At 40.4% G+C, this 15,497-nt stretch overlaps 1 protein-coding gene across 1 annotated transcript in view; it reads left to right on the plus strand.

The window, feature by feature from the left end:
• The window catches only part of LOC140231040 (ras-like protein family member 12), a 74,386-nt gene that overhangs the window by 20,908 nt on the left and 37,981 nt on the right, over positions 1-15,497 (plus strand). Inside the window, exon 2 of the mRNA XM_072311195.1 lies at positions 9,289-9,345. Coding sequence (XP_072167296.1) covers positions 9,289-9,345 — 57 coding nt within the window. The remainder of the gene's footprint in view (positions 1-9,288; positions 9,346-15,497) is intronic.

Genomic DNA, 15,497 nt, shown 5'->3' on the forward strand with positions numbered 1-15,497 from the left:
ATGAGAACTACACTGTGTGACATAAACCCTGCGTGACGTCAAAGGTGACACCACCTGACGAAGTGCATACTAGGCTTTTACTCCATAGTCTCCATTTACCAGTTCCATTTCAGGCTTCCTTTAAGTACAATTCTACTCCAGTTTCATGTTGCCTTAAAGAGATGTAAGTAAAATCGTACTGTCAGAACGGTAGATGAAGCTCTTTTTTTTTGTCGGATAAGGTATGAATGATATGAACGGAAAGATATTTAAAAAAATCTCATGGAACGTCAAGGTCTTATATGTTTTTACGGAACACTTATATTGATATCAACCACGTCATAATGCAAAATAGGGAAGTAATTTTGTTGGTACCACCTCACATGTCTTCCACTGGAAAGCCAAAATATCTTCATTGAAGTTATGTTATCTTTACCGATAAAAGTAATGTGATGACGAATAAACAAAAAAGGAACGCTTGTAACCTTCTTGTCAAGTTATTGTTGTTTCCTAGTAACCTACATCAATCGGTGTTTCAGGGGAAGGGGTTAGCGTGATTTTACTTTCGACGAAATTATGACTTTTTAATAATTTTGCGGGTAAACAAATAGAAGAGATGATCCCTACTTTACATGATATGTGGTTAGGATGAAATAATTTCAATGTTCTGTTAACACTTCCTTGAATATGTTTGATGAAACGTGTGATATTCTTGTTTGTATTACTTCTAAACACTCGTCATCAAAATATATCTCAACTTGATGGTGGTGTGCGAGGAATGCACTTTAAATTCTCACTGTCGAACATTTCCTGTGTATGGATGAATGACGAGATTGACATTCATAGATACCAGTCACTCAATGTTCTTTCCTGTCATCCTGCCCTGAAATATAATTCACGGGGGATGGTCCCAAACCTCACGGGCGCCCCCGAGGGTCAGACTTGGATATAGCTGAAGCAAAGTGTTGACAAATAAATATCCGACACCTTTAACTCTTACTGGCTCTTAACTGCCTCTTTTTTTTTTCCTCCCATATAGTATAACATCATTCTTCATGCTTTCGGGGTTTTTTTTTTTTTTTTTTCGGTTCATTCACTCGCCCCCGGAGCGTTTTCGTTTCATGCCTTTAGAAAATGTGTCATTGTGACATTCCATTAGCCCGAAGAACGCAAACAAGTTGAGAAGCTGTTCTTCTCTCACCATCTAAAGCTCTCACCTTAAGCCTACATTTGCGATTCAAAAAAAAAAAAAAAAAAAAAAAAAAGATCCAGGCAAGAATATAGCGACAACACTTTTGTTTGACAGACTCGCATGCCACTGTGCTGTTCAGCACCGGCTTCTGTTTGAAAGGAGAATATAAGATGCTGCCAAAGATGTAGCTGAATGAATGAAGGCAATTTTCTGCTTAACGCTAAAAGAGTTGCTCACCGGTGCTCACTGCCAGCAAACACCCATTCACAGTTCATCTTCTCGACTTACTTTTTAACACTTGTCCTTTTGTCGCACGCAATTCCTCATACAATACATTGTGCTCAATTTCTCGTGAAATTTTCTGCTTATACTTAACTGAATAATACTCGCGCCGTGCTGGTATAGACACTTAAACAGCTCCAAGTCCTGTGATATACTGGTCGGTATGTTTGATCTCTTCTTGAAGCGATAAACTGAAATGAACCTGTTTATCGTCTGTAAGGATGCTTTAAGTCAACGTGTTTTTTTTTTTGTATATGTCATTTTGGTTTGGATTGGTTTGTTAAGTTAGGTTTTGTTTTGCTTTGTCTCGTTTGGTTTTGTTTTTATGTTTGTTTTTTAAATGCTGTCAGCCGTGCTATGATTGGCAGTTTGGATTGACAATGGTCGCCGGACCGCAGAAAATGTTGGACCGTCTACAATGATCACGACCATCTTGAACCCATGTGTAACTGAAATAAGTGGGAGAATGGATACAAAATACCTGTCAATCACCAGTGATGTGATGGGGTGAATGTTAGCTGATTTTAAGTCACTTTAGCCCACCGCATACAAACAGTCTCAAATGTGAAGAACACACTTTCTCTGAGTCCCTGCCTATAGGAAAAAAATGAGAGAAAAAACAAACAAACAAACTTTGTACTCCAAAAGTCTGTCAGATTTTTGTCTCTTGAGGCACAACAACGTGCAATTTGGGTCGAATCTACACGGTGAAGTGTGGTTCAGCGTATCATACTAATTTAGTGTCAACTAATAAGGAGCATTAGTTTGTCTGATGTTACGACATTTTGTATTAAACAAAATGGCTAGATTTTGATGATAATTTGGGGTAAAGTTTATATAAAGTCGATATATCATATCAAAGTAAATCAAAAGTACATGAAAAAAAAATCTTGTCACAGTGAGCAGACCACACAAGGGCTTGGGGAGATGTTCGGAAGGTGCAAAATTTGATTTGATTTGATTTGATTTGATTTGATTTATTCTCTGTATGACATCATTTACAATTCCTTTTTAGCAGTGTAATCAAACATGATACTACACACTATAGTTGATTTCTGATGATTTCCGCGTTTCTTATTGGTGGTCTTTTTGATGATTTTGGGGATTCTTACCCTGAAGTTCCGTTTTTAATATGAGACGATTCTAAGTTATTGTTAATCGACTTAGGCCTATCTTGCTTTTTTCGTTGGTTAGAGTTAGTGGTAGCACGTGCCCCAACGTATTACGACTTCTCATCGTGTATTGGCGTGTGCGTTAAATATACCAATGGAACATGAAATGATTATACACTGCGTGTTGTCGGCTAATATCACTTTGCAGCAGGCCTAACTCCTTCCATTACCATACCACGGTCGCGGTGAACAGTTACACATAGTTGGGTTGCTATAGAAACGGCACTGCATCCCACGGGCTAAATTGATTAATTTTATGATCCGTTCATGCAATGACCTATAACGGTCTCGAAGATCAATGCATGTTTGCGTATTGTCACTATAGTTCCGCCCCGTGATTCGGATAGTATCAACGCGCCCGTGATGGCTCGTGCGGTAACCTGTCACATCGTCACAAAACTTGCACCATCAATTTGATAGGTTTACCGTCCAAATGGTCTGATGAAGAGGGGCGTGACACCCCGGTGGTTGCGTCCACCATCCTCCGTTTCCATGGTGACGTGCACGCTTTCACGTCGTAAGAGCAAACTCATGAAGGTTATAGCTACGATGTATTATATATGCATGTCTTCGATGTATTATATTTGCATGTCTTCGTGGTAAATGTAGGGGTGATTCTCCCTATTCAAGTAGAATAATCATATAGTATACATGTATTATGCATGAGCAAACCCCCCCCCCCCCCCCCACGGTGGCCCCAATACTTACGCACATTCATAAACATACAACCACGGAGCTATGTAGCTCAATGCACACACAGCATATTGCACAATGTCACTCGTTGTCATATTCAGCAGTTGAGTTTTCGTCAATCTCAGCAGTTACGGTACTTAACAACTTGAATAATCTGAATATCTAAAACATCCTACATTTTAATGATGTCAGATAAATTTTTTTTTTCTCTGTGTTCTTTTTTTTTTTTTTTTCCTGGCGACAATGTAAACCATGCCTTTTTCTCAAGCCCGAAATAACTGACAGTACACGCATGCATTGGCGAGTTATACTGTACAAAAGTGTTGTGGAGGAGCAATAGCGACTCGTCCCATTCGCTTCCTAACACTTTGCTGTCCTTGATTTGGTGCTAATCGACGCGAAGCCACTCCAGAAGGCTGTGATTCATTAACGAGCTCCTCCATCAAGAAACTTAACCGCTGCTCACCGAGTTGCATAGTCAACATGTTATTATAGAGAGGTTATTCAGGGACCCATTTCATGAAAAGTTGATATGATAACAACTCTTGCTGGAATGTCAATTGTCATGGTAACAACAAGAATCCAGCTTCCTGATTGGCTGTTGCTATTTGAAGTTGCCATTCCAGCAAGAGTTGCTATCCTAACATCTTTTATGAAATGGGGATGTATTCCCTGATGTATTCCCTGCCCTGAGCTGCCAAGCAACTGAGATGATGCCCGTTGCTAGCTCTTCAATTCGCACTTCAAACTATGAGCAACGACCAGCTTTTTGTTTTGTTTTTGCTCTGATAGTTTCTGCTTGCTTTTTTGTGTTTTAAAAGCTGACCATAACGCAAAGCGGCAAAATGATTTAATTTTCCGCCCTTGGTTTGCCCTGAGGTCATCGCACTATGGACATAACATGACTGGTTTTCGTGCGTGTGTTGGTGGAATGATGATATTGCTAGTTTACCAAAATGGCATTATCACTGTGCGGCCTTTGTTGTCATGTATGAGGACGACTACTGTTCCCTGTGAAACCAAGGGGGTTCCAATAAATCGCCTAGTACCTCCTTGGTGAAACCACCACTCTTCAAATTGTACTCCCAAAGTCTGTCGGCTTTTTGCCTCTTGGGGCAAAACTTTTGTCGTTACAGTCTTTATCTTTCTAAGTACTACTACGGACTCATGTTTGGAGTAAAATATGGTGGTATCCACAAAGGAGATATACGGTGTCGAGAAAGCGGCGGTGTAATGTAAGAAGATTTGATAAGTTAAAGAAATCACCTGCTTGTTTGCATTGCCAGGTTACCGACCGGGGAGAATAGGACACGTTTTGCAGCCAGAACCTCGAGTGGTACTGTGCACTGAGAAAAGGTCATCTCGAGTTTAAGTTTGCGGTATGAAATCAGATATAGTGGTAGCCTCAGTTTCAGACGGCAATAACAATGATTGTATTCCTCGTATCCAAGGAGGTAGTCGGGTCGTAAGCGTTTTTTTTTTTCCCAAACCAGTCAACAGCCATTCGAATCGTCAATTTCTATCGTGCACAAAATAAGCAATACCTTACTTACATGTCGTATTCAGACGTACGTTCCACTTGAATTATTTTGATCATTGCACTGATTGGTTTGCATGGCGTCATTAGTGGCATAATTACCTTCTGCAAGAGTTTCACTCGAGGAACTATTGTAGCTTTTGACTACTGGAAAGACGACTGAAATTGCCGATCATTTTCACTTCGCCCTCTATGTATCAAGCTCGAAATTGAAGAACCTACAAACCTAATGGAAAATTAATATGTAATTTTGTGCGAATGGACAAAGAAAACATCCGCAATTAATTGCAAATGAAGACGAGGGATTTGCAGTGTGAAGGTAGACAAAATTTGGGATATTGTATGTGTGTTTAGACTGCAGAGAGACCAGTCTTTGGAGAGAATGCAAGGTAAACTTGTCATAGATTTTTATAGAGATGATTATTTTCTATGTGAAAAAAGGAGAAATAGTAGGTTAAAGGACAAGTTCATCTTCATTAACATAAGGATTGAAAGAATGTAGCAATATATTAGTAGAACACATTGAAAGTTTGAGGAAAATCGGACAATCCGTTCAAAAGTTATAAATTTTTGAAGTTTTTGTGCAGTCACCGCTGGATGAGAAGACTACTGCAGTGTATGGTGTCACATGCGTACAACAACATAAGGAAAATATAAAGAGAATTTCACAAAATTTCATCTTTTGAAAAAAAGTACACTTTCCCTTGACTCATACTGACCTATGTTATGGTAATATTATTCCCATTGCCTTTAGAAAGAGGCAAGTCAAGTGCTCTTTTATTATGCGAAAAAAGTGAAAATATGTTGAAATGTCTTTACATTTTCTTTACACTGTTGTACTCATATGACATCACGAGCCTTAGTAGTCTCCTCATCAAGCAGTTCCAACACAAAAATTTTAAAAATTCGTAACTTTTGCATCGATTGTCCAATTTTCCTCAAACTTTCAATGATGTGTTCTACTAATATTGCTGCATTCTCTCAATCCTTATGTTTAGGAAGGCGAACTTGTCCTTTAAAGCTCGAACGACATCTCAGTGAATTTGTCTGCTGTGTTTCGAGGGAAATCTTCCGCATAATATAGTTTGTGAGTTGAAATCATGGCTATACAGTTGTGCCTCAGAGAAGAGTGTCCAGAAATTGATGACTTAGCTGGCCTTTCTGTTGAATCATATACCTTCAGAATGTTTGCAAAATTAATTCATCGGCGAAATCGAGTATGCTGAAACTCACCATCACCTTTGCTTTGGGTACAGTTTGCATTTCAGAATTAAACCCATGAATTGCCAATATGGCTGATGGAGGTTTTGAGAGAAATAAAAAACCGAAAGTGGCAGCATGTATGCTAGGTGCAGATATTGCTTTATATCAGTGTGGACGTTGTATCATTTTTACAGTGCTTGTGTCTTGCTTGGTACATTTATTTCGCAAGACGCTTGGCAAAGATATCTGAATATTGCGCGATTCATCCAGTTGGTAAACAATAAATTAATAGACCTGTTGGTCCTGTTGAACACTTTGAAAGCGCCGTGTTTTAAAGATGTCGCTATCTCATCACCTGGCCTGTGCTTAGGACATCACCTGATGAATTTAATTGTGTTCATGTTTGCACGTGATCCAGTAAGCATGCCGAGAGTTATATTACAGTTTTTTATTTTTTTTTAATTTGATTTGATTTAATAGTTCCTGCGTTATCATTGCACATACAGATACATACGCATGTATATATACATTGTTGATGCCATAAACATTAGTTGTAAACAACGTAAGTTTCTTCATTGCCTTTACAATGTAAAACAAAACATATCAGTGATACAATTGAGAGATACAGTTGAAGTTCTCATAACATGTACACATTGCTGGCTAGCCGTTGATACTTTTCACCTTTTCTTTTTACACGTTTGAATAATATCCAATTGAATGATATTCAAATTACTCGCATCATCGTTAACATCACATTGAATCTTGCGATGTTTACCCCCCCCCCCCCCCCCCCCAAGATATCGCTGCTGACGTCGGCATGGTCGGGGTAATGGGTATAACTGTATAGCCAAAGGAGCACCATTCAAGAGCACCATTTAAAAGAGTTGAGATGTTCGAAAGCCTCCCACTTCACTGAAACACTGCCTCGGCAATATTTGTACAAAAGAAGAAAAAATCGAGTTCGCAAGAGTCGGCTAAAAGGCTCGTGAAACCCGAGATCGCATCTCGAGAATCGTTTAAAAAACAGAGGGAGGATTCCTTGTCAATCACCCAACTCAATCTCCGGTAGGGAACGGATCAAATATTGGATCTAAATGTCGACTCGCATGTCGTGACATATCGAACATGTCCCCAGAGTTAACCTTTCACATCTCAGTCTTTATCACAATATATTACATTGTGCCTAGTGAATCACAATCATTATTTAAAGTAAGAAATGAGAAATGTCAAATTTGACGCGTCATAAAGTCTTCGTATTATATTATTGTGATGAATGATATGTTCTCTCATGGCGTGTAGCTCTTAATTTTCAGGAAAAAAAGAGAAAAAGGGAAGAATTGGAAACATGAAAATTATGTTCTCTTACTAGGACAATGACCAACTCATACCTGGACAAACTAGCATGATCCATATTTGCCAACTCCAAAATTTTTAGAGGGCTTTCATTAGTTTTTGTCCCCTATCACCCAAACAATTATGTTAGAAGTTTCACAACTTCATTACACGTCCAGAGGTCATGTTTTTGTTTTGTTTTGTTTGTTTGTTTTTTTCACTCAGAACTTCATTGACACTCTTGGGACATGGTATATCTCATTTTGTAACTACAGTCCTGGTCATCAGAAGACATTGATGGTAATATACGGTATATTTTCCCACACTCCTTCAAAAAATATCGGATGTTGTACTGGAAACCAGACTGTATAGACGCTGGTAAAGGTGAAGAGTGTGCAACCCAGACCTCGATCATTCCTAGCCTTTGTGGACGGTTTCCGTGGATACCGATAAGCGAAGCCATTTCCATTCTTTGGATACGCCAACATGGTAGAAGGCGTCATTTTTGTTATTTCCCCTTCATGGTGTACACATAGCAGTGAGATACAATACCTCTCTTCACACGCCGACTCGTGCGTATTCTTTGAAACCAGAAGCTGTTTGCTTCTGTCGGTTCGGGATGTGTATAGTGGATTAAAGCACGTGCGAGTATGGACTTTGTCATCAGCATTGCACGAAAACCTCTGCTCCGTTTTAAAATTGACTTCAACTGCGTTATTAAATGCATCAAAATGAATAAACAGGAACTCCGAGTTTTCCATGAAATCGAATATAGAATAGGAGAAACAAAAAATTGTGACATATTCAGACTTAACAATTTTACACTGAAAATTGATAATAATCACAGTTAGTTGCGCATGCAAATGAGCAAACCCGTTCTAATTGTGCATGAAATTAATGCATATGTTCACCAAACGTAAATAAAGAAAATACATTTCATCCAGAGCACATTCCAACTGAGTTGTGGAATATCAATGATAACAATACTAAAGAAAAGTTTCTGAATATCTTAACCAATATAATTGATTCATAATTTGTCTCCATAATGCGTGCGGGAATGTGACAATTTTGTCTGTGTCTCGGATGGAGTAGAGTGGAGGATCGGGGTGGAGTATATCTTCAGAAATTTTGTCATACAGCTGAAGTAAGCCTACTGCCATCCGACGAGCCCAAATGGAGCAGATGACGAGGGAAATTGAGCGTCTATATCTCTTACGCGGGCCATGACCGTCTAGATATCATCGCGTTCTAGCCCCTTTGCAATACCCGCCAATCTGAAGTTTAATTTTCTCGTGATGAACTCAGGAGAGAGAGGGAGCGAGGAAGAGGGAGGGGTAAAGTAGAAGGAAGATATAGAGATATACATACCGACGTACATACACACACACAAAAAAAAAAATATATCCATTACGAGTAATACGTGCATTCATACTTGCATACTTACTAAATTAATACATACAAACATGCACACATACTCAATACGTGTATATATGATATATATATACACACACACACACACACACACACACACACACACACACACACACACATATATATATATATATATATATATATATATATATATATATATATATATTTATATTCATATACATACACACACATTCGAAAATGGGAATGTTTGCGTTTGTCAATTTAATCCATAAATACAATTAAAACGTCAGTAAGCCATTTGAAAATGCCCAGTAACGGTGATGCGTGTAAAATCGCACGTACTTTCTGTTTTCAGTTGTAAGCCATTTCAAATAAACGATTTTGTTCAAGTATTATCAAACATTTTACATTATCTATGCCATGTATGTGAATTACCTTTACTAGGTACTAGTATATTGTTTTCGGTTAATAAAGTCCCATTGTTTTCACATTTTCCTTTTCACTAGCTCTGACGGTCAAATTCATAACGAGGCGATTCATCAACGAGTACGACCCTACACTGGGTAAGTGGAAAACTTTTCTATCATATACCAGGTACATAATTATGATTTTATGCTCATAAACTTTATGCTTATATTATATATATATGTATGTATGCATAGTATGTACTAGTAAGCAGCCCTATTAGTTGTTTCAACATCTTTTTAGTTTTTACCTTTACGCTGGATGTCGTCAGTGTAAGCTTGGTGAATACCAGCAAGCCACGTCTTTGAATGCAGTGGCCCACATTCATTCTTTCGCTTACATAATTATATGCAAATGTGCAAACCCTTTTCTTCTTTGCAATAACTTAATAACTCTCGTATCAAGGAAATATATTATGTAGGCCTATGTTTATTTATTTTTTTATTTTGGTCTTTCTATCGTGGCATTAGTGAAACAGTGTTTATTACCCATCCACTTGCAGAAGAAGAATCATTAACATCTCTAACATTTTGCGCGCGCGCGCACACACTCACACGCACACACACACACACACACACACACACAACACACGCCAAGAAATCCTTGCCACGCAATGTTCACCATCCCGTTCTCCACGATGACGGAATGTTCGTATTGCGCATGTGCTGAGGAAAATTGGAAAACAAATTCATAAATCAAAATGTAAACTGATCTCGCCATTACAAACATCCGTCAATTACAATAAAGTGACTCCTCATTCATAGAGATATACAAGGCGATGTGTTACAAAGGGTCTTCGGCTCCAAGATTGTATGTGGAAGAGGAAGTTGATACACGTAAGAAATGCATGCTGATTGCCCAGATTCGTCTGTCTACATGCTTGAAAAGCGCGCTCCGTCAACGGCAATGCTTTTTACCGCTCAAATTCGCATCAAATTGTCTTCTATCCTCCCCCTTGTCATGCGGGCAGCATTTGACGTGAGGAGGATCATATCGCACTATATGACTTTTTTTTTTTTTTTTTTTTGCTCTCGTGGTCGACGAACGAACTTGCACGTGCGTAACGACTCAGAATTTACGACATTTCGCATTGAAGCAAGCACCCAGTCTGTGGTGCTAAAACAAGCAGTATCATGTGCTTAAAATACAAAATGTCATGTACTTGAACATTTGCCAACTGTCGATCACTGAAAATGTTTATTGAATATACCAGGGAAAACAAACATGACGCTGGAATATTCCGGTCTCGCAAAGGTGGTAGAAGGAGCACGCTATGATACTCAAACTGTAGACAAGTGACATAAATTACTTCCTCACACAGACAGCTGTCGCCTCACGATCGAGTTGGATTAACGTATCGTTCTAAAGGTTTCTTCGTCTTTGCAAAGGACAGAATTCGATGCAGCATATTTGATTCCATTAAAGCGTTGCAAACCGAGTCCTTACCAATGATTAACAAAGAACAACTGAGAAAAGTGTTTAAGGACGAGAAGTACACAGAAGAACGAAGCACGTCCATGATTCAAGAACATATACCATGCCATGAACTTCTGATTTTTCTTTCTTGTAACCGTAGAAATTCAGTTGTATTTCTGTATAATATTTGTATTTTATATACATTGACATTACGCTTGTCCTGATCGAATTGCCAAAAAAAAAAAAAATTGTCCTCCTCCCATCGATAAGAGATCAATCTTACCCTGAATCCTCGGAAGAGCTGGGTGTTTAGCCCGTATAAATGAGTTTTGCGGCCTTTGTATGACGCGACGGACAAGAACTTTTTCTCTACCTGTCACGCGCAATCTATCCGTCTACTTAAAGATACCATACGGAAGAATCTCTGGAATTTGCGGAATGCAAATCCGTGTTGGAATAGTAAATGCTCACTGTTGAACCCAAGTTACAAGTCGGTCCCCGTTACACATCTGACAGCGTTTCCTGCCATCGTTTATATGAATATTTGTGAAATTGTCATTCAGACCGGATACATTAGCGCGGAATGCTGGTTTGATGTGCTCATGCGACGTCTATAATTCTGACCGCCGTCTGGAAAGAAATCGGATTTCGAATGCCTAATGTAATCACTTATGACTTAGCGACATAAACCTTCTCCGATTTCTCGCAACCTTTAAAAGCGGAGTACGTGATGCATATAGGACGTTGTGGTGTATTCTGTGTGATATTACGTGATGGCATTACGAATGTAGTTTGAAACAGATCGGTTAATAACGTTGCACGATCTCTTTTAGTTGAGCTATAGCTGTTTAATCACGTGACAATTTATTATTAAACTCTTTGTATGCATGTCATCGGCAAACTAGCTTGTAGAATATCAGTGGTGGTTTTGAGTGCACGTCACGAGCTCGACCCCCGCGAGTCATACAGCCCACGAGTTATACAACCCATGAGCTAGACATTAAGGCCCACGGGCTCGACATCAATGAAAATAGACTCACGAGCTGCACGATTCACGAGTTAGAAACTAGACAATTAATGCCCTTTCGCTCCGACACAAGGCAAAAAAGAGTCAACGAGCTCGATCACATTACATTACATTACATTACATTACATTACATTACGTGTCTAAAAGTATGTATTGTCGAGCTCGTAGGCCTTTTGCCTAGGGTCCAGCTTGTGGGCCTTATTTGCCGATAATTGCCTGGCTCATGGGCCTGTTTTACATAGCTGCTAGCTGGTGGGCCAATTTTACTTGGTAGGTAGCTCATCCTGCTCATTGGCTGTATGACTCGTTGACCTTTTTCCAATGTCTAACTCTTGGGCTGTGGGACTCGTGGGTGTCGAGCTCGTGAGATGACCCCGATGGTTTTCAGGGATGGCGAATGAGTACGTAGCTGAAGAGTTCCGATCACATTTCATGGGATGACGAAAAGCTGAGGAAGTTCTCATAAATATCTTCTTTTTTTAACATCCTGTATCTTCAAGAGGACGAGAACCTTTGAAAATGAAGACGCATCAGAAACACAGCTACAGCAAATTTTCTTTTGTATGGACATAATGTGTGTGTGTGTGTGTGTGCGTGCGTGCGTGTGTGAATGTTTGTCTGTGTGTGTATGTGAACATCTCTGTTTGAATTTTTAGGGAAAGTGTGCCTATACAGGTGGATGGGAAAGAGATCGAGAGCGAGAGGGGAGAGGGAAGGGAGAGAGTGAGGAGGGGAGGAGGGTAGGGGAGAGGAAAGGTGGTATCAAAATGTTGCGATTTCGATGAAATTGAATCTAATGAGCCCAGAATAGGCCGCCTACGTCGTTCTGTGAGGTCAAATTTTTGAGAAAAAAAAAATAAAATGGTGGCAGGGAAAATGTTAGATGATGATGATGACAAGTTATTACATTCAATCATTAGTTTGCGTTTTGTTTTTATTTTTTATTTCTGATTGCATTCGTTTCATTTAAATGAGTTCTGTACATATGTATATTTGCTCCTTTAGTAAATGTCAGAAACCTTTTATTTTTCAGAAGCCTTCCAGCGTGCGCAAAATGTTGTCTGTATTAAAATTGATTTTTGTTACCTTTATTCCAGATTCTTATATTTAGGCAACGGAATGTATTGTGCGTTGGAAATAATTGGGAAAAAAGGAAAGAAAAGACTTTCGCTTTATTTACATGCTAGCAGAATATTGAAGTTTGACGAAAGTTGTCTAAGACTTCGATGGCCGACATCAGATTTCATAGTTGCCATTACATGACATGACGCGTCGTATAGCCTGTCCTGGTCCGCAAGGCATAAATATGGTACAAGTCACGAGACCGACATCCACGAGTCATACAGCCCACTAGTCATACAGCTCACAAGTCATACAGCCAATGAGTTCGACACAAGCTAGCATGTTTAGGCCCACGAGATCGACACATTAAGCCCCGTGTTGTATCTGTCAAACTCGTGGGCTGTTTTTACCTAGTGTCGAACTCATGGGCTTTATTTGCCTCGTGTCGAACTCATGGGCTGTATGACTCGTGATCTGTATGACTCATGGTCTTGTTTTCAATGTCGAGCTCGCGGGTGTTGGTCTCGTGGGAAGACCCCATTTACTAGTATATCATCATCGTTATAAGTAGTTGTCACCAATTAGTTTGTTTGTTTTATGTCCTTTTTTTTCTCTCTTATCTTTGGTGTTGAACCTTTGAGGAAGAAGTGACTATTGTTTGAATTCTTTGTCTATTTAGCTCACCTGAGCCAAAGGCTCAAGTGAGCTATTGCGATCGCCCTTCGTCCGGCGTCCGTCGTGCGTCGTGCGTCGTCCGTCGTCCGTAGTCCGTCGTGCGTCGTCCGTCGTGCGTAAACTTTTTACATTTTCATCTTCTTCTTGAAAACCCCAAGACCGATTTTCATCAAACTTGGCAGGTAGCATCCCTAGGGGGTTAGGAACTCAATTTGTTAAAATGGGCACCATGCCCCACCCAGGGGGCCCCCAAGGGGGCCTAAACCCCCCAAAATCAAGGAATCTGTAAAAATCTTCTTCTCTAGAACCAGAAGTGATAGAGCTAAGTTAATACTATGAGTTAGTACATTGATGACTATAGTTTCAAGTTTGTTCATGGCAGAATCAGGGGTGCCCCCCTTGGGACCCAGGGGAGGGGGTGGGGAGGGGTCCTAATGGGGCCTAAATTGTACATTTTCATCTTCTTCTTGAGAACCCCATGACCCATTTTCACCAAACTTGGCAGGTAGCATCCCTAGGGGGTTAGGATCTCATTTTGTTAAAATGGGCACCATGCCCCACCCAGGGGACCCCCAGGGGGGCCCAACCCCCCCCCCCAAAAAAAATGAAGGTATCTTTAAAAATCTTCTCTAAGATAAGCTAAGATAATACTATGAGTGAGTACATTAATGACTGTAGTTTCAAGTTTGTTCATGGCAGATCCAGGGGTGCCCCTCTTGGGGGCAGGGGGGGGGGGGTTGGGAAGGTCCAAATGGGGGCCTGAATTGTACATTTTCATCTTCTTCCTGAAAACCTCATGATGGATTTTCGTCAAACTTGGCAGGTAGCATCCCTAGGGGGTCAGGATCTCAATTTATCAAAGTGGGCACCATGCCCCACCCAGTGGGCCCCAGGGAGCCCAACCCCCCCCCCCCAAAAAAAAAAAAAAATGAAGGAATCTTTAAAAATCTTCTCTAAGATAAGCTAAGATAATACTATGAGTGAGTACATTAATGACTGTAGTTTCAAGTTTGTTCATAGCAGATCCAGGAGTGCCCCTCTTGGGGGCGGGGGGGGGGGGGGTTGGGAAGGTCCAAATGGGGGCCTGAATTGTACATTTTCATCTTTTTCCTGAAAACCTCATGATGGATTTTCGTCAAACTTGGCAGGTAGCATCCCTAGGGGGTCAGGATCTCAATTTATCAAAGTGGGCACCATGCCCCACCCAGTGGGCCCCAGGGGGCCCCAATGCCCCCAAATTAAGGAATCTTTAAAAAATTTGGCCCTTATTGTACATTTTCATGTTCTACTTGAGAATGCCTGGTCAAATTTTAGTAAAGCTGTGAATAATTTAGATTAGTGACTGCGTGAAAGATGAACTTGCGATACTCAGGTGAGCGCTAGACCCGCGGGTCTCTTGTTTAAATAATGCTCTGGAATGATTATTACCGAATCGTTAACTGTTGTGAATTAAAGGAAAGAGTTCTAAAGTTGCTAACTATGATTCTGATTATTGTCTTGCTGAGTTGTCACTCATTTCCCCGGTCGTCTAAAGCATCAGCTCGGCGAACATTCTCTCAGTGCCTTCAGTAGCTTCCTCGGCGAATAAAATCTAGTCAGGGCACACAGTCCTGACCAGGTAGCAAACCAGCGCAGTCCTAACCTATGCTTTTCGTAACCTTAATGCGCCTTGACTGCAAGCCAGGGGGAAGATGACCTCTTCCAGCGACCTCTTTGTTGTCGCTGGGATCCATGTTAACTGTTATTGTTGCCAGTATGGCAGATGAAGTCATACCTCACTGCGCCGACATTCAATCAACGCGTGACACTATTATTACACCCAATTCCAGTCCTTGTTGTGACGTGAATCGCTCAAATGTCATGGTTGAAGAAATCAAGAGCATTAAGAGTCAGTAGATGGAGAGCCTATTGGGGGGAAAACAACGAATCCCAGTGCGTCGTGTCCGTGCGCCTGGTAACATCATAGCCCGGTACAGCGGCGATGTGATGGAATCTCCGCGGCAGATGGGGGAAGCATGCGTCAACTTCGTATAGACCCACTGTTAAACTCTTCAATCACCACTGGTGTCT

This window comes from Diadema setosum, chromosome 7 (assembly GCF_964275005.1).
Source record: "Diadema setosum chromosome 7, eeDiaSeto1, whole genome shotgun sequence".
Classification (NCBI taxonomy): domain Eukaryota; kingdom Metazoa; phylum Echinodermata; class Echinoidea; order Diadematoida; family Diadematidae; genus Diadema; species Diadema setosum.